Consider the following 18,135-nt stretch of genomic DNA (forward strand, 5'->3'; position numbering starts at 1 on the left):
ATGGTTAAGAGCAATGGTTTAGGATCAGACCTGAGTTTGAATCCCCACTCAACCACCTCTGTGACCCACAGAAGTCATTTAACACCTCTTGTCCTCAGTTACCTCATCTGTAAAAGAAGATAATAAAAATGCTTTCCTCATAGGTCTGTTGGGAGGACAAATGAAATAAAGCACATAAAGTCCTGTGAGAGAGGCCTAGATGGGAGAAGTATTATGTGTGTGTATATATAATCCACCCACCCCCCTAATGAAGGGTGTCAGGTCCCCAGACAGAAGCAGTTCTTTCTGTTTCCTGAGTGTGAAATCCAGGAGGGCCCAGGACTGGAAAAGAGTGACCCTGGGAAGGCCAGTCTGTAGGAGGTGGCTGAGCAAAAGGACAAGTGATGGGTGCTCTGGCCATGAAGAAGAGCCCAGGGAGGGAGACACCAGGTCCCAGGGTGGGGGAGGAGAGGGGGCAGCAGGTGGGCTCCCTGAGAGGAACATCCTGTGGCCGTCTCTGCCTGGCACCCCAAAGCCCCACGCAGGGGAGAGGTGGGTGCCCTGTGATGCACGGCCCAACCCAAGGTTCTCCAAGGAAGATGCTGCTAAACTGTTTGCGGGGATTAAACAGGTCCGGGAGCTCAATCTATCGCTGCTCTCCGTCCTATTTTCCGCAGGGGCTCTGGCTGGACCGCTCTTCCGGGAGTTGGGGCTCTCGGGTGCGCCGGGCAGAGGTCGGGCCGGATGGGGGCGCCGAACCGCTGCTACGCTCGAGCTTCCGAGGGCGCCCAGGGGAATCGGGTGCTCCTCCCACTCCGCCTGGCCCAGTGCGTAAGGACTGGGGAGCAGTCTTAGCCGAGCTGCCGCGCTTGACCTTGACGGTTGCGCTTTACCGGCATCTGGCCGGCTGCCAGGCAACAGCGCGCCGCCCCGCGGGTCTGCGGCTACGGCACCGCCACTCCCTCCTCCCTCCAGCGCAGGCGGGCGCTGGATCCCAGGTTGATCCAGGCCGGGTTTTGCGGCGAAGTCCGCGCGTGCTGATTCCTCATCGGTTGCCCTCGGCAGCGGTTGGCGGCGGGAGACCATGGTGCTGGATGAACTCTGGGCCGCGCTCTCCGGGCCCTCCGGGGCTACCCTGGCTTGCTTCTTGGTGGCGGCGGCCTTGGCCCTGCACTGGTCCAGTCACCGGACGGCGCGGGGCGCGGCGGCCCGGGCACGACAGAGGCAGCAAGCGGCCCTGGAGACCATGGACAAGGCGGCGCAGCGCTTCCGTCTCCAGGTGATGGCCGGGGTTGGAATCGGGGTCTGGGGGAGGACCTGGGGTGGCGGTAGCACTTTCAGCCGCCCGGGCGCGCGGAGGGGCGGGCGGCGGGCAGCGGGCAGCGCAGGTGTGTGGGCAGCGCAGGTTCGTAGCTCTCCGAAACTCCTCTCGCCGTAATGCATTCCGTACTCTTTCTGAGCCAGGTGGGGCCTAGGGGAGGAAGGGAAACGACAGGGACAGGGCAGGTTGTCGAAGGCTGTCGCCGCACTGGGTCAAAGAGGAGCTTTGCTCTGGTGCCAAAGAATCTCAAGATCACTGACTATTAGGACGCTAAAACGCAAGTGTGAGAACCAATAGGATGCTCGGGTTTAGGACTTTGGAATCATAAGGTGATGGCCAAGGGCATCTGGAGAGCTTACAGTTCAAACTCACTGATTTGTGCTTGAGGATGCTAAGAGGGAGCTGGGGAGGGACTTGCCCAAGTCCACAGGGAGTTACTGGCGGAGCTGGACCCCTGCCACCTAGGCTGTCGAGTCTGATGGGTTATAAGCCCTTTGCATGAATAGGTTTAGGTGGGTGATCTGTCAACAAGATTTTATCCTCTGGATCAGCTCAGTGTGTGTATGGGGGCGAGGGAGAGGCCTAGAAAGGGAGGCTTTTCCTCCAGGTGTATGACACACTGGACCCAGTTCCAAGTCAAAATGCTGAACTCAGTTCTTATGTGCTGAGGGAGGGAAGACCTGCCCCGAGTGTTTGATAGGATTTGGATCTGACAGGTGGGAAGGCATTCCGGATAATGGGACAGCACGAGGCAGGAGCTGGAACTAGAACCCAGATGCCTGGTGGGACCATCCAGCCTCATTCCGCTGGAGAGGAGCAGGGGAGAAAGATTAGGAAGAGAGACCCTGGCCTTGAGTGCCAGGCCCTGGGTATGGCCTTGATGGCCGTGAGGTTTTAGCTGGATGTAACGGTATGGATTTACTCCACACCATTCCTGGACCAGGAAATGTCATATTTGTTTATTTATTGAAATAAAAATGTATCTGGTTCCAGCCTTCACTCATCAAGCTGGCTGAAAAGTACACAATCAGTCAGTTTTTAGGTATACAATCCAAACTGGTCACGTTTCCTACTTGAGCACAGGTTTATCACTGTCTGATCCTCCTTCTCTGGCTGGCCTCCTTGGTGCCCCGCTCAGGGATCCTTGCAGTGATCCCAGGCTCAGCCTAGAGACCCTCGGCTGCTCCCGAGGCTCCAGCTCCTGTGCAGCTGGCTAGCTGAGTTCTGCCAGCACCGAGGGCTGTATGGAGGCAGCTGTAAGAATCTGCCCACAGTTCGTGCCTACAGGACTCCCGTCCTGGTTGCAAGGAACCCACCAGCTGGTAGGGGTGTGGGGTGGTAGAAGGGTGGGTCTTCCCTCACTTCAACTCCAAGCATCAGCATCTACACAGTTTCCTTCTGGAGCAACAGCCTTTCATTATTTTTAAGAACCGACTCTTCCAGGGTAGAAGCTTTGGCCCTGAAATACCAAAAGCTGTTGAAACAGCCTCCGTGGGGCAGAGCCTGGCCTCGGAACACCAAAACTTGGCTCTTGCAGATGGGAAAGCAGGGAAATCACCTTTTGGCTTTCCAGTGACTGGGAGAAGAAAGGGAGAACTATCTTAGGAGCCTCAATGTGCCGAGCAATCAGCAAAGAGGTGAGGTCTTCGTGACAGAAGCTTTGGGAATGGGTAGGAGGTGGGCAGTTTGGCTGAGCTCATCCAGGGCCTTGGGACGGGGCCCGAGGTTAGCAGGGCCCTGGATGAATACAGCAGCCTGTAGTACAGCTCCTGCCTGATAGACCGCAGGAAAGCTAGTTGGGGCCCAGATACCTCCTGTGTCCCGAGGCGTTGCTGGAGGAGGGGGCGTACTAAGCACCTTCTGAACATCGCAAGATGGTTCATCTTTCTCTGGACTCTAGAGCAACTTTAGAGTGAGGCGTATTTCTTGTATTCTCTGTTGACCGTGTGAGGCTTAACCTGTAACATGCCCATTTGTTGCATTTGTTTCCACCTTGCCCCCTGAATGAGTTTCAATATCCTTTCTGGACTGAAGAGAGGGCCCACCATTGACAGAATATTATGGCTGGGAGAGCCATCCCAGAACACCTGCTTATCCCTCTGTGCCTCCGCACCTGTAGTTTTATCCTGAATGCCCTTCCCACACATCCCTTACAAGCTCTTTTGTCAAAATCCCACTGGATTACAAATGCCACTTCCTTCAACTGGATCTGACCTGTAGTTCCATCTCCTGGTGTCTCCAAGACCAGCTTGAAGCTGATTTTAAAACAAAACAATTCAATGAATGACTTGAAGAACAGTATGGTTTTTGTTTCGATCAGTATCAGTGGCCTACATGATCAAATGGAAGAGATATCTTGAAATAGGACAAAAGCGATTTAAAAAAACCCCATGAGTGAAAATAAAAAAGACTTCGAGGACAATCTAGGATACCTGAAATTAGGACAGTAGGTGGTTCAGAAGGAGAAAAACAGATGGAGGAGGGGCAGTGATTCAATGATAGCTATAGTATCCTTTGCTTGAAAAAGTAGGCATACAGATGGCCACATGCTTGGTGAGACGTTATTTGTGCACTTCCCTGCATTCTCCATACTAATTTTTTTTTTAATTTATTTATTTTATTTATTTATTTTTGGCTGCATTGGGTCTTCGTTGCTGCGCGCGAGCTTTCTGTAGTTGCGGCGAGCGGGGGCTACTCTTCGTTGCAGTGCATGGGCTTCTCACTGCGGTGGCTTCTCTTGTTGTGGAGCACAGGCTCTAGGCGCGCGGGCTTCAGTAGTTGTGGCGCACGGGCTTCGTTGCTCCGCGGTATGTGGGATCTTCCCAGACCAGGGTTCGAACCCGTGTCCCCTGCATTGGCAGGTGGATTCTCAACCACTGCGCCACCAGGGAAGCCCCACATTGTGGGTTTTTCACAGACATTTTTTTTTTTTCCTGTGAGGTTTCATCAGAAACTGTTAACTATGGTTTCCTTTTCAGAAGAGGGACTGGGCAGGGTGGTCCTAGAGGTGGGGGGAAATGTTCACTTTTCATTCTGTATACCTTTAAAAAAATACGTCACTAGGGGTTGTCTCGTGTGTTGGTGGGGAGATCATGGATCCATTTTTCTTTTTTTCCTTCCTTGTAGCTCCCTGTATTATTTAAAAAAAAAAAAGAATCCCAAGTGAGTGTTGTATCCACTTAACAAATTCAGGGAAGAGGTAGAGTGTTCCTGATATTGAGGCCGGGCTTCAAAGGCTGTGTGGTGGGCTGTATGGTGGGCGTTCAGCTCTGGGCGTGTGGTGGGTGTGAGGGGGCCATGTTGCATTGAGGGGGTTCAGGGGAGTCTGACAGCACCACGGCCTGGAAGCATCTCCTGGAGCTTGTGGTGTGAAGGGGACTTTAAGGGGAGAGGCAAGGTGGGCTTGGACATTGCCCTATCTGGCCTGGCCACAAATCTTGGGCGGGGCAGCCGGTTGGGTGGCCCCTGTCTGACCCAGGAGAGAAAGGACGTGCACTGGCAAGGGTTTTGGTAGAGGGGACAGAGAGATAACCATTTGCCAGAGCTACTTAGGGGGCTTGGTGACTGGATGTGGGTGGGAAGGAGAGGGGGGGAGTTGAAGATGGAGGGCAGCGTCCTTCCCTGAGGGAAGAGGAGCCAGTGGAGAGGGGTGGGGAGGCACCGAGCTCAGGGGAACGACACAGGGACAGAGGGAGAAAAGGGAGTAGCCCAGCGAGTAGGTCTGAGCTCAGTTGGGTCAGTCGAAGGACATGATCTGGAGGCTGTGAGATAGGCGGAGGGCCTGGAGTGGAAGCCATGAGAAGGAGTGACTTCTCCCAGCATCAGAGAGGGAAGAAGAGGTGCCAGAGGAACCTCCAGGAGCCTCTGTCTCTCCCCGCGTCTGGCTCCTTCTCAGGCTTCAAATCACATCTGAAATGTCACCACCACCTACCCAGCCCATCTGAGTCATTCCTCTGTTCTTTCTGTCACAGACTCCGTTTATCCTTTCTCACACTTGCCATGGTCTGTCCATTCTTTGTTAACTTGTTTTCTTTCTTAAAAAAATTTTTTTTTCTTTTATTCTTTTCCAAATTCTTTTCTCAATTAACTTGTTTGTTTTCTTGAAGGTAAGCTCTGAAAGCAGCGACTTGTCTGTCTTGGTTATCTCTAAATTCACAGCCCTAGCTAGTCCTCAGCACATAGTAGATGCTCAGAACATGTGTGTTGACTGAATGAGCGGATGACAGAAGTAGCGGAGAGGTGGGAGGGAACCCCGGGGAAGGGGGTATGTCTGTGCCCAGAGGAAACTGAAGCGAGCCCTCTGAATGCCTCCATGAGACTTGGAGCAGAATGAACAGAGTCAAGTGTTTGTTGTATCCGGCAACAAGGAAGTCCCTGGTGACTTTGGCAGGAGCAGAGGAGGGTAGAGATGAGATGTGGTGCCTGCAATTGAGATGTCCTCCTAGCCCTATTTACTAATTAGCCCAATACCCTCGAGGGGGAAGCCAGCGGATGTTTGCAGGCAGGGGCTGACCCCAGAGACTCTGGGGGACTGCGAGGCCTGGCAGTAGGTGTCTGATCAAACATCTCTTCTCCTTCAGAGAGCTCTTCCCTGACCACCCTCTACCTGTGTGCCGCCCACTCACTGCACCCATTTTACTTTCTTTATTTCTTGCTATCTAAAATTCTTATTTACTTATGAATTATCTGCTCACCCCCAACTCTGCACCTTGTGTAAGCTCCCCCAAAGCCTGGATGTGACTTTTTTGTTCACTGCTGTATCCGCTTGCCTAGCATGGCGCCTGGTACGGAGTAGGTGCCTAATGCATATCTATGGAATGAACAAAAATACCCTCTCTTTTGGATGTGGCTCCAGCTCCAACCCTAACCACCCAGGACAGGGTTTTCTTATTTCTGCCCTCCCCTGACAAGGTGTTGAGTAGTTAGGTGCTGGTGGACAGCCAGTGGGCAGCCCATGCTGAATGGGTAGAGGACTATAGTTTATCTGTAAGTCCTAGGCAAGGCACTTCCCCTTGCTGAGCCTCAGTTTCTTTAGCTGTGCAATGGGAATGGTAGTAAGATTTAATCCAAACATGGAGCACATTGGCATGGTGCCTGGCACACAGTAGGTAGTCATTGGTGGTCCCCGTTAGTAATGATCTAATGATCAGCCTGGGCATGGCCTCTCCCTGGACCCCCCTCAGGAAAGCTTCTTGAAGAGATAGATCTGTACTGTCCACAGGTGGCAAGGGCCTGCCCAGGCTGGACCACATTTGTGGTGTCAGAGCTGCAGGTTGGCACATCCGTCACGGGTTGGCATGTGACAGTGAGCACGTGCTTGGTAGGTGTGGGGATTTGGGGGCATGGGCCACTGGCGTCTGCTGCAGGCACATGGGGCCTGCGGGGAGTGGGGGACTGATCTGAGTTGTCTCCCCAGAACCCTGACCTGGACTCGGAGGCACTGCTGGCCCTACCTCTGCCTCAACTGGTACAGAAACTACACGGTGGGGAGCTGTCTCCGGAGGCTTCACTCTTCACCTACTTGGGAAAGGTAAAGCCTGGGAGTGACCCTGCTCCTTCCTCCCCTTTCTCTGCAAGGCTGGGGGGAAAACCTGGCCTGGACTTTGTCCCACTGAGGGCCGTGTTGGGATCACAGTGCCAGGGAGGTAGGGAGGGAGCCAGAGCTCTGTGTGTGTGTGTGTGTGTGTGTGTGTGTGTGTATGTGTGTGTGTGTGAGAGAGAGAGAGAGAGAGAGGGAGAGAGAGAGAAGAGAGAGAGAAGAGAGAGAATGGCTCTGTGTGTGTATGCGGGGAGTGGGGGAGGGCGGGGGGGGGGGCACTGAGCATGTTGTCTTAGCTAGAAACCTGGCTTTTAGCCCAGACTTCCCTCTCCCTCCCGCCCCCACCCCATCAGTCACCAAGTCTGGTCTGTTCCCTTCCTATAGCTGTCTCTAGTCCATCCCCTTGTCTCCCCCTCTTCAGCCACCCTGGTCCTCCACCACCATCTCCCTCTGGGACCAAGCGCCAGCCTCCTGGCCAGGTGCCCTCTCAGCTCTTCAGCATCCTCTCTGGCCAAGGCCTTCTGTAGCTTGGGGCACCAGCGGCTCAGCCGCTGGCAGTTCCCTGGCACCCAGCGCCTGCACTGGCTCGAGTGGGGCTACTTGTACCGGTGAGGCTCTTCTCCTTCTCGCCCCGCTCAGTGCAACAGGCTCCCGGGAAGAGTCTTCAGGGCTCAGAGAGGAATCTCTGGAGTCTTCCAGGAAGCCTCCCATGACCCTCCTCCCCTCCCAGCCTGAGTTAGGGTTTCCTCTTCAGTGTTCACTTTCTAACAGCACATTTCTCGTCACACTGTAGGGCTTGCCTTGTCTTTCTCTTTCCCAAGGCAAATGTGGGCTTTTGGTGGACAGAGTCTTATTTGTCTTTGCACCTTAGTGCTGAACGCTATGTCTTTTATATAGTAAGTGCTCAAGAAATGTGTTTGAAACGAAATGAAAGAAGGAATTGTGCTTTGTGAGTGTGACTTGTCTATATATGCCATAGCATTTTTTAAACATCTTTATTGGAGTATAATTGCTTTACAATACAATGTTGTGTTAGTTTCTGCTGTATAACAAAGTGAATCAGTAATGTATACATATATCCCCATATCCCCTCCCTCTTGCATCTCTCTTGCGTCTCCCTCCCACCCTCCCTATCCCACCCCTCCACGTGGTCACAAAGCACCAAGCTGATCTCCCTGTGCCATGCGGCTGCTTCCCAGTAGCTATCTATTTTACATTTGGTAGTGTATATATGTCCATGCCACTCTCTCACTTCATCCCAGCTTACCCTTCCCCCTCCCTGTGTCCTCAAGTCCATTCTCTACGTCTGCATCTTTATTCCTGTCCTACCCCTAGGTTCATCAGAACCATTTTTTCTTTAAGATTCTATATATATGTGTTAGCATATGGTATTTGTTTTTCTTTTTCTGACTTACTTCTATGAGTGTGACTTGTATCTGATATGATTTCTTGGAAGAGAGCATGTGGTAGTGAGTGGGACCCCTAAGCAGGTGGACATGAGTGCCAGGGGGACTGACGGGTGTGTGAGAGTGGTGTGAGTGACTGCAGCTGAGAGGGGGGCAGAGAGGGACTGTAGAGAAAGGACTGGACACCCCTGGGCCGGGTGCACTGAGAGGACACAGTATCAACAGCCGGGGTTGCTTCTAACAAATCAATGTCCCTGAAAAAGCTCCTGCCCCTCTTAATCATCCACAGAGAGCATTCTGGCTACAGATTGGCCTCCTCTCTTTCTGCCCGGGGCAGGAGACAGATTTCTGTACCTGAGTGTGGCAGTAGGGCCACACCCATGTTCCTGTCAGTTGCTGTCAGTCAGCCACTCCTCCGTGAGACTTGATTATCAGCTTCAAGGGTTCCTGGGGGAGGGGAGGCTTCACCTGGGCCTGCCTGGGGCAGAGGAGCTGGGAGGCTCCCTGGGAGGCTGTAGCCTGGGTCTAGACCTGCCCTGCACTGACTCCCAGTGTGACCTGACACGGGGATCTGCCAGCCTCACTGGGCAGAGAGTGCCGCTTGGAGGAGGATGGGGGTGGGGTGGCCAAGGGTCATCCTCCTCCCAGCTCGGCCCCTGGGGGGCATCTGAGGTCAGTATCTTGCCCCTTTGAGTTCCCTGGTTGTGCCCTGGCCCTGGGAGTACTCTCTCTCTCTGTCCGTTTTGGAGTTGAAGGCCAGAGACAGCCAGGGTGAGGCCGGAGCCACATGTCCCTAGTGAGGCGAGTGCTGGGCCTAGGTTATCCTCTGTGCCCCTGGGTCATGTTTCTGGTTACCCTTTTCCTGGGTGGTAAGGGAATTTTAACACAACTGAAAAAAAACCCAAAAAAGCCAGCCTCACTTTGTCTTGTATCCATATCTCTCTCCCCCAGGCCTGGGAAGTGAACAAAGGGACTAACTGTGTGACTACCTACCTGGCAGACTGTGAGACTCAGCTGTGCCAGGTCCCAAGGCAGGGCCTGCTCTACGGCGTCCCTGTGAGCCTCAAGGAGTGCTTCAGCTACAAGGTGTGCCCTGCCCCAGTCCCTGCCAGCCAGCTCTGTGTCCTGGGTCACCCTGGGCTCTCAGAGGAAGTACCAGGTCCAAAGGCCTTGAGAGGGCACCATGGGTGTGCCCTACCTTGGCCTGTGGGGTGGTGGTGGGAACAGACCCTGTGCTGCTGAGGCGCCCCTGGCTCGTCAGCCACGCCCCTCTCGCCCATCCCTCCTTCTAGGGCCAGGACTCGACACTGGGCTTGAGCCTGAACGAGGGGGCGCCAGCAGAGTGTGACAGCGTGGTGGTGCAGGTGCTGAAGCGGCAGGGAGCCTTGCCCTTCGTGTACACCAATGTCCCCCAGTCCATGTTCAGGTTGTGTCTCGGGTGCGGGGTGGGGGCAGGGGCACCGGTGCCAGTGTGACATGGGCTGACCCCTTTCTGCTTCCTCCAGCTATGACTGTGGTAACCCCCTCTTTGGCCAGACCGTGAACCCGTGGAAGTCTTCCAAGAGCCCAGGTGGCTCCTCAGGGGGTGAGGGGGCCCTCATTGCGGCTGGGGGCTCCCCACTGGGCTTAGGCACCGACATCGGAGGAAGCATCCGCTTTCCCTCTGCCTTCTGTGGCATCTGCGGCCTCAAACCCACAGGGAACCGCATCAGGTATGGTGTAGGTGGTCGGGGGAGGGAGCTTTTGAGTCTCTTGCTGTGTGACCTTGTCCTAGCTTCCCACCTCTCTGGGCTCCAGGCAGGGATTCCCTGACTGGGGTTTTGCTGGGAGGTAGTGTCACAGCACCACAGTCCTTGGTTCCTAGTTTCCAAAGTGGTGAGAGAGTTGGGAGCTGCTGTATGGATGTGGGGTTGGGCAGAGGATGGCCATTTCCCATTTCCAACATCTTGTGTTTCTTATCCAGCAAGAGTGGCCTGAAGGGCTGTGTCTATGGACAGGTAGCAGGTGAGGTCTGTGGTTCCCTCTATGCCCTGGAGGAGGGGGGTCTGCCTGATCCGCCTCTGCCCCTCCTTCTCCTTGGGGCAGTGTTGGGCCCCCAGGCCACTCTAGGTCTGAGTTCCTACGCCTTGTCCCTGCTCACACTCCTGGGCCACGGCCCAGCCCTTGCTTGGACCCAGCCCCAGAGCCCCTTGGGACTGGGTGATCTCTCTTTCCTCCCCACCCTGCCCCACAGTACAGCTCTCAGTCGGCCCCATGGCCCGGGACGTGGAGAGCCTGGCGCTCTGCCTGCGAGCGCTGCTGTGTGAGGACATGTTCCACCTGGACCCCACCGTACCCCCCTTGCCCTTCAGGGAGGAGGTGAGCCGGGGTAGGGGTGGGCATGGGGTGGATTCAGGTCTCACTGGTGCTCCTGAGCCCAGAGAGCAGCCCCCGCATTGCAGCAGGACTTGGAGGTCCTGTCTCCTGAAAACCACCCCCGCGGGGCGTGGCGGGGGGGTGAGGGGGGGACGGGGGGGGGCGGTGTCTGAGGCCAGCAGCAGCGCCTCTGCAGACAGCCGCCAGATGGCGCCCTTGCCTGCATTTGGAAACCCTGAGGCTTTCAAATTGGTGGGCTGGGAGCAAGAGCTGAGGAAAGGCCCACCTTCCGGCCCAGCCTGGGGGCTGTCACTGCGGAACAGGAGTGGCCTCGAGGCTAAGAACAGCTTGAGAGAGCACTCCTGTACCTTATCTGTGTTTGATCCCCAGTAATTAGGAGCCTTTCCTACAGTATTCATGTCCCTATCCCCAGCCTCCAGAGGGATGCTTGGCGTGTAGGCTGAGTGAGTTAAGGACAGTTAAAAGCGGAGCTGTCTCCCTCCCAGAGAAAGCTGGGATCTGTGGGCAGTGGCAGATGCTGGCTCCCCAAAATATCATCAAAACAGCCTGTTGATCAGATAAGGCTGAGTTTAATGCTTTCTGTGGTGGGGGGGAGTGCTGCCTCCACAGAGCCTTAGCAGCATGGGGGAGGGGCGCGAAGTTAGGGTATTGAAGTTGGTTTCAGGTGGATATTTCAGTGTGGGCCATTGGTTAGGACTGGGTACAGATCACGATGTAATAGGTTAGGACTGGTGGATACAGCAAGGTGAGGATTCTGAGGAGAGGGGTTCAAGGAGTCTTAGAGGATAAGCCGTCATTTGGTGCTTCTATTGAAGAGTTGATGGGTCTTTTAAGAATGACTGATAAAGTTATCTGTACTTTATGTACAACACATTCAGGAGTAGTCAAGTTAGATCGATGTGGGCAGTGGAATAGTAAAGCCATGTTAATGTAGACAGTAAGCTGTGTGATGTAAGCGCCATTTCTCAGCAGTCTGGCATTTCTCCCTACAGACCTCTTGCCTCACCCAGCCCGGGTTGCCTTGGAAGGGCTGAAGGCCCTGGGGCAGGCAGCAGATCTGGGCTGGGGGTGGGGTGAGCTACCCCTCCTCAGCAGAGGAGATGTTCTAAGTGAAACCACTCGTTCAAGAGCCCCTTCCTGAGCGGAGGTGAGGAGGTGAGGCTCCTGTCCTGAGGTCTGGAACAATCTATTACGGGAGCCAGGACTAGCATTCTCGAAACAGGCCGTGGAGAGCCTCGGCTCAGGACGCAGGATACCTGGCTTCCCGACCTAGTGCTGTAGCTCTGCCCTGACAAGTGGCCTTGGCTGAGTCCCAGCCCCACTCTGGGCCTATCTCCCTATCTAGACCTGAGGCCTCAGTTTCCTCGTAGGACCAGTGGGAATCCTCATTCTTGCTCTGCCCACCTGCAAAGTCATTGTGAAGGGGTCAGATGCAGAAGGGGCTGGCCTCGCTGGCAGTCAGTTTTCGGGGGATCTAGGGTGCAGCCTCAAAGCTGCGTCTGGGGCTGAGTAGCTGCTCTGAGCTCTGGGAGCTCTGCTTGGGGCCACCCTCTCCTGACCTGACTCTGACTCCTGTGTGTTGCCCCCAGGTCTACACAAGCTCTCAGCCCCTGCGTGTGGGGTATTATGAGACTGACAACTATACCATGCCCACCCCGGCCATGACACGGGCCCTGCTGGAGACCAAGAAGAGACTCGAAGCTGCTGGCCACACGGTATGGAGGTGGGAGCCCACAAGTCCTGGCATCGCCCCTCTTTCAGGGAAGCCTTCCTGGTACCCATGGCTGCCACCCATCCCTGGCATCCTCCCACCCTGATGGTTTTGTGGTTGGGGATGGGAATTCGGTCCCTGGGGGACCAGTAAAAAGGGACTGATCAGAAGTATTGGGGTACATGATTGATGGTGAGCTCACCCCTGTGCTGGGGATGTGTGAGCTGCATCGGGAGGGCCTCGTCGACCACAGACAGGGGTGCACAGCTGTCCAGAGGTTCCTGGGGCCCTGAGATGGCAGGTTTGGGGATGTTCATCTGAGACAGGCTTATGTGTGGCTCCAGACTTCTCTCCTGATGTGCATCTTACAGGGAGTTATCACGGGGCAACAAGGCCACCGTTGCGGCTCCAGTGAGGGTACCGTGAAGGCAGGGTTGGTCCAGTCCATGCTCGGGGCTGCCTGGGTAGCATGGGGGTGGTGGGACCCAAGGGTTTCTAGGTCTGGGAGTCTTACACTCCTCAGTCCCTGCAGCTGGTTCCCTTCCTGCCAAGCAACATACCCCATGCTCTGGAGACCCTGTCGACGGGTGGGCTGTTCAGTGACGGTGGCAAGAGCTTCCTACAGAACTTGTGAGTGATGTTGGGTTTGGAGGTCTGTGGTGGGATCAGGACATGGGGAGACCCAGGAAGAGCAGCTGGGTGCTGTAACCCCGGGGACAGGCCAGGCTGGGGGAAGATGGAGGACAGGCCTCGGCTGAACGTGAAGAAGGTCTGAGCATTCTGGGTAGGGACCTTGCCACCCCTCTGATGGCAGGCTGAGCCTGGCACTGCCTTGCCAGGGAGTCTTTGGAAAGGTGCCAGCGCAGGGGGAGGCTGGATTTAGCGTCCGTGGCCTCATCCTGAGCTGAGCTGGCTGGGAGGTAGGAGGTAGACAGGGAGTTGCCTATCTGTTTGGGAAAGATTGAGAGACAAGGGTAGGGTCAAATAGGAGGGCAGGGGTGTAGACGTCATTCTGTGACTCCGGGCTCTTCTGACTTGAGCCACGTCTTTCTCTTTTGAGTAGGACCTGAGTTTTCTTGTCTGTAAAGTCAGTAGGTTGGACCAGACCAGCTTTAAGGGACTTCGCAGAGCTCATGTTTAGAGAAGCTGGTTCCACTTGGGTGTTTTCAGTCCTTAAAGGTTGACACGGGCAGAGGACAGGCCTGTGAAGGTGCCTCCTGGGGACATGCCCAGACTGACTGGACTTCCCCCAGTAGCTAAGTGTGGTCCAGGCTTCAGCGGAAGGGGCTACCCCTCACTCTGGCCCTGGGAATGAGGCTCCAGGATCAGCCGCCTGAGACCTTTCCCTGAGATCTAGAGCAGAGATAGCCTCAGAGACAAGGATCACGGTGCCCACTCAAGATTGCGCCACTCGTGCCTCCAGGCCAGTATCCGCATCCATGGGGGGAATGCCCTCAGTATCACGCCCTGGCCAGGGAGATGCTGCCTGTAGTTCTTATTGCTTTAAGCTGAGTTTGCCAGGCAGGGAGACAGGGAGTCCTGCCTTGGGGAGCTCCATTGGGTGTGGGTGGAGCCCAGGCATCCCAGAGGGTCTGCAGACACAAGCCACATATTGGAAAGGAGAGGCTCAGATGAAGGGGCTGGAGAGCGTGGTTACCGGAGTCTGGTGAGGAGGGAGGTAGAAAGAGTCACTGAGTAGAGACCGGGGGGATGCAGTAGGTGGGGGTGAGCCAGGACGAATGCCTGGGGTGGATGTGTCTGGACTGGACCCTTTGTCTCCCAGCAAAGGTGATTTCGTGGACCCCTGCTTGGGAGACCTGATCTCAATTCTGAGGCTGCCCAGATGGCTTAAAGGACTGCTGGCTTTCATGCTGAGGCCTCTGGTGAGGGCACAAGGAATAGAAGGGGTGGGGTGGGCTGGGCGGGAGCCTCTGGGGCTCTTCCCCCCTCCCTTTAGCCTCCTCTTCTTCTCAGCCCTCACCCAGTCTCTTCTCCTCCCCCCATGCCCTTTGATCTTCAGCTAACATGCATGCTGAAAGGGGTGCTGACCCAGGACATGGGGGGAGGGACAGAGGGAGGAGGCACGGGCAGCTTGGCCTGAAGAAGATTATTGCCACACCTGTCCCAAAGCTGAGTCACTGACTGTGTCTGTCCTTCTGCAGCTCCCAAGGTTGTCAGCCTTTCTCAACAGCATGAAATCTCGGTAAGAATGTTTCCCATGCCCAGATGCTTGCCCCCCTTTTCCCCTGACCTGGGTCCAAGTGCTTTCCAACAGGAAAAGATGAGAGAAGTAGCTTCTGAGGCTGGAAAGGGCCCAGGCAGGGTGGCAACCTCTGTGGCTTTCGAGGAGAATCTTGAAGATCTCTTAGCAAGGTCCAGGAAGGCCTGGAGAGCAAGGACCTGAGGGAGAGCACAGGATGGGAGAGGGTGGAGAGGAGAAGACTGTCCTGGCTGGGCATGGGTGGAAAGGCCCGGGAGGGAGCTGGCAGGCGGCAGGAGCGGGGGATGCTGGGAACCCATGGGGGGTGCTACTCTTTTAGAGATCAGACTACACTGCGCCCTCTCCTGCCTGCCCCTCAGTGGCTCACGCCGGAAAGGCTGGGAATAAATTGCCCCATTCTCAGGCCCTGACATCTTGTGGACTTGCTCCTTCTGTTACCACCAGGCATTTAGGACCTTGGGTGGCCTTGGCCTCTCCTGTGTCCTGAGGGTAGCTAGGAGTCAGGCCTAAGTCCCTCTTGGGGACTCAGTGGGACATGAACTTAGGGATTAGAACTTCTGCCCTGCACTACTTTCCTCTCAGAGTGCCCTGGAATTGAGAAGGGTCCAAGGAGGAATGAGATCTGGGAGGTTTTGAGAGTAGGGGTCTGATGTTGCTAATCCCCGTGGCTGTGATCATCATGGTCGGTGACCTCACTCCCTCTGTCCAGGTCAGCTGGAAAGCTCTGGGAACTGCACCACGAGATTGAGGTGAGGCCAGAGCCTCTAGACTAGAGTAGGGCGGGTGGGGGGTGGAGTTGGACAGGGCACCTGTGTTGGGGTCTCTCGGCCACTGGTCCCACTGGTCCCCTGGAGTGGCCCATCGTTCTCCCTTCCACTCCCTGGATTGGGCCACTTGGGGACTGCTGTCAGACCCTCACTTGCCCAGAGACCCATCTTAGGGGCCTGGGTCAGCCTGGGGCTCCTGTCCTGGATACCTCTTTGCCACTCTGGTGCTGCCTGTAGCCAGCACTCCATGGCCCTGCCCTGGTAGGAAGAGTGGTGTCTGTGGTTCTGTGGAGCAGTTGATGCCCCCTGAGAGCAGCCCTGTCTGAATACCCCGAGGTCCTCCATCCCCCTGTGGTTCAGTTCACATCCGGGGCAGGTGCAGGGCTAGAGTCACCCCAGCCACAGTGCCTGCGTTGGAGAGTCCATGTAATGGGCTGGGACCGAGTGCTTCACCTGGTGTACGGGTGTCCTCCCCAGGTGTACCGTCACTCTGTGATTGCCCAGTGGAGAGCAGTGGAGCTGGATGTGCTGCTCACCCCCATGCTGGGCCCTGCTCTAGACTTGAATGGCCCAGGCAAGGCCACAGGTGAGGCTTGCAGCCCCATCACAGCCCTGTCACCTGTCTCTTCTCTTCTATGAGTTCAGCACTTTGCCTGGTGGGGCTGCTGGGAGGTAGAAGAAGAGGAGCCCTGCGGTGGGTTGCACCCCTGGGGGAGGACTCCGCCCTTGAGAGGCTCACAGTCTGGTTGGCTGGAGAGATGGGAGTCATGTGGGATGCCTTGGGAGGGAACGAGCTCCCTCTCCTCAGCACTATTCAAGTTGGAGATCTTGTTACAGAGTCTATGGTTTTGGGAGGTGGTATTTGAAGTCCAGGTGGGATTTAGATAAACCAGGAAAACAGCAACAACAGTCCAGGTGGGGGGAAGCTGCAGGGCAGAGGCACAGGGCAAACTCGTCAGCGGGCTCTCCAGCCTGCCCTGAATCTGGATTCCTGGGCTCTGTCACTCTCACTCAAGTCTCAGCCCTAGGAGAGAACCTCTCCCTATCTGTGGAGGCAGGGTGCCATTTCACAGGGTGGAAGACTGGGGCTCAGAGAGGACAGTTGTCATGGAAGGTCACCCAACCTGCTCCAGCCACATGCGCTGTGTCTCAGGGGCCGTCAGCTATACTCTGCTCTACAACTGCCTGGACTTCCCTGCGGGGGTAGTGCCTGTCACCACGGTGACCGCCGAGGACGAGGCCCAGATGGAGCATTACAAGGGCTACTTTGGGGATATCTGGGACAAGACGCTGCAGAAGGTAAGTCCCTTTTCCCCTGGACTCACACCTGCTCCCCTTCCTCTAGTGGAGGAGACAGTATAAACACGAGTATCCTTGTCTGTCTGTCTTGAGAGCTTGTTTGGAGGTTCTAGCAGGGGAGCGCAGCTACTCGTATACCCTTGACCGAAGAACGGTCCTCCTCTATCGGGGAAGGTCGTCCTCTTCGACGGGGCGCGCAGCTTCGGGAGGGACGCACGTGGAGCGGTGAGGGAGGAAGGGGACACCCGCCTAGCCAGCCAGATCAGCCAAATCAACCCTGGCGATCAATGGGGTGACAGATGTCACAGCCAGATCGCCCTCACATCCTCTTGTCTGTCTTTCTTAACGCAAGACCCCTAAAGACTGCGGGCTGGCCCTGCTGTGCTGCCCCTCCTCTCCAGCTGGGATGCTTCCTGGGCCCAAGGTGGGGTCCTGCCTCGACACCTCCCATCCTGATGCCTGTGTCCCCTGCAGGCCGTGAAGAAGAGCGTGGGCCTGCCTGTGGCTGTGCAGTGCGTGGCTCTGCCCTGGCAGGAAGAGCTGTGTCTGCGGTTCATGCGGGAGGTGGAGCGACTGATGGCCCCTGAGAGGCAGCCATGCTGACTACCGCCGCCTGGCCCTAGAGGGCCTGAGACCCACTGGAGCCACGCCCAGCGTAGTCAGGGCACAGCTGCCACCCTGGAGGAAGTGTTCAGCCTGGGGCAGAGGCTTCCAAGTCCCTCCCCCTCGCCCCTGCAAGAAGCCCAAACCCGCTGAGTCTGGACCTCGCTCCCTCCCCCGTTCCCCTCCCTGCCCTGACACCCCCAACGTGGCAGCCAGTGGGCATGACATGGGCGAAGGCCCACTAACTGTCAAGAATCGGTTCCTGGTCTGTGTCCTTTCTGGAAGTCATCGTTAGGGCACTGGGGGTTGGAGACCCGACCTTCTAGAACCTGACTCCAGCCACGTCAGTCTCCTGCTCCAAAACCTCCTCTGGTTCCTGTCACTCGCAGGATGGACACAGGCTTCTCAGGATGGGCGATGCAGCCCCAGCACTTCACACCCACCCTTCCCACCCCACTTAGACTAAGCCCTACTTTGTTAGACACTGTCTTATCTTTTCTCCTTGCCTCTGCTGGGAATGCCCTTTCTGCTCCCCTACCATTAAATCCTCTGAGGCCCAGCTCAGATCCCTCTTTCTCCTTCTGAGCCCTGGAGTAGGTGGGCTGTTTCCTCCCAGTCTGCCCTGTGTGGTGGGCATCCGCGGGTGGGTCGCCGCCCTTAGCACACTGGCTCTCCTTGACGGCAGGGATACTATTTCTACATCTTTGTCCTCAGTGGCCAGCACAGGGCTGGGCACAGGGCAGCGGGGAGTCTGGGATGCTGCTGGGGAGAGGACCCCGCAGGACTGAGGAGGCGAGCACAAGACAAGGTGATCTGGCAGAGAGTGCTCGCAGGGCCAGCCCAGGACTGGAATGTTCTGGGAAGGCTTCCTGAAGGAGGAGTACCTGTGTTGAGTATAGAAGGTCCCCAGGGC

At 56.1% G+C, this 18,135-nt stretch overlaps 1 protein-coding gene across 3 annotated transcripts; it reads left to right on the forward strand.

Moving 5' to 3' along the window:
• The first annotated feature begins 811 nt into the window (after nucleotides 1-811).
• FAAH (fatty acid amide hydrolase) lies at nucleotides 812-17,807 on the forward strand. 3 transcript variants are annotated; one of them, XM_059921936.1, is made up of 15 exons: nucleotides 812-1,258; nucleotides 6,717-6,830; nucleotides 9,197-9,331; nucleotides 9,538-9,671; nucleotides 9,751-9,957; nucleotides 10,209-10,249; nucleotides 10,479-10,603; nucleotides 12,211-12,336; nucleotides 12,856-12,962; nucleotides 14,116-14,215; nucleotides 14,495-14,535; nucleotides 15,263-15,302; nucleotides 15,798-15,906; nucleotides 16,474-16,619; nucleotides 17,094-17,807. In XM_059921936.1, exons 1-15 carry the CDS (start codon nucleotides 1,064-1,066, stop codon nucleotides 17,220-17,222), a joined length of 1,749 nt encoding a protein of 582 aa, XP_059777919.1. In that variant the 5' UTR covers nucleotides 812-1,063; the 3' UTR covers nucleotides 17,223-17,807. The 3 variants fall into 3 exon arrangements, with proteins under 3 accessions (XP_059777919.1, XP_059777927.1, XP_059777931.1); XM_059921944.1 differs by having other exon boundaries at nucleotides 12,865-12,962; XM_059921948.1 differs by lacking the exon at nucleotides 812-1,258 and adding an exon at nucleotides 2,876-2,937.
• Nucleotides 17,808-18,135: the final 328 nt, after the last annotated feature.

The sequence above is a fragment of the Balaenoptera ricei genome, chromosome 1 (genome assembly GCF_028023285.1).
Source record: "Balaenoptera ricei isolate mBalRic1 chromosome 1, mBalRic1.hap2, whole genome shotgun sequence".
NCBI lineage: Eukaryota > Metazoa > Chordata > Mammalia > Artiodactyla > Balaenopteridae > Balaenoptera > Balaenoptera ricei.

Bases quoted from the DNA above. Each gene is read 5' to 3' on its own strand.
- FAAH (XM_059921936.1), top strand. From the start codon at position 1,064: ATGGTGCTGGATGAACTCTGGGCCGCGCTCTCCGGGCCCTCCGGGGCT. The intron at 12,337-12,855 runs GTATGGAGGTGG...TACACTCCTCAG, and splicing joins TCGAAGCTGCTGGCCACACG to TCCCTGCAGCTGGTTCCCTT. The intron at 15,303-15,797 runs GTGAGGCCAGAG...TGTCCTCCCCAG, and splicing joins AACTGCACCACGAGATTGAG to GTGTACCGTCACTCTGTGAT.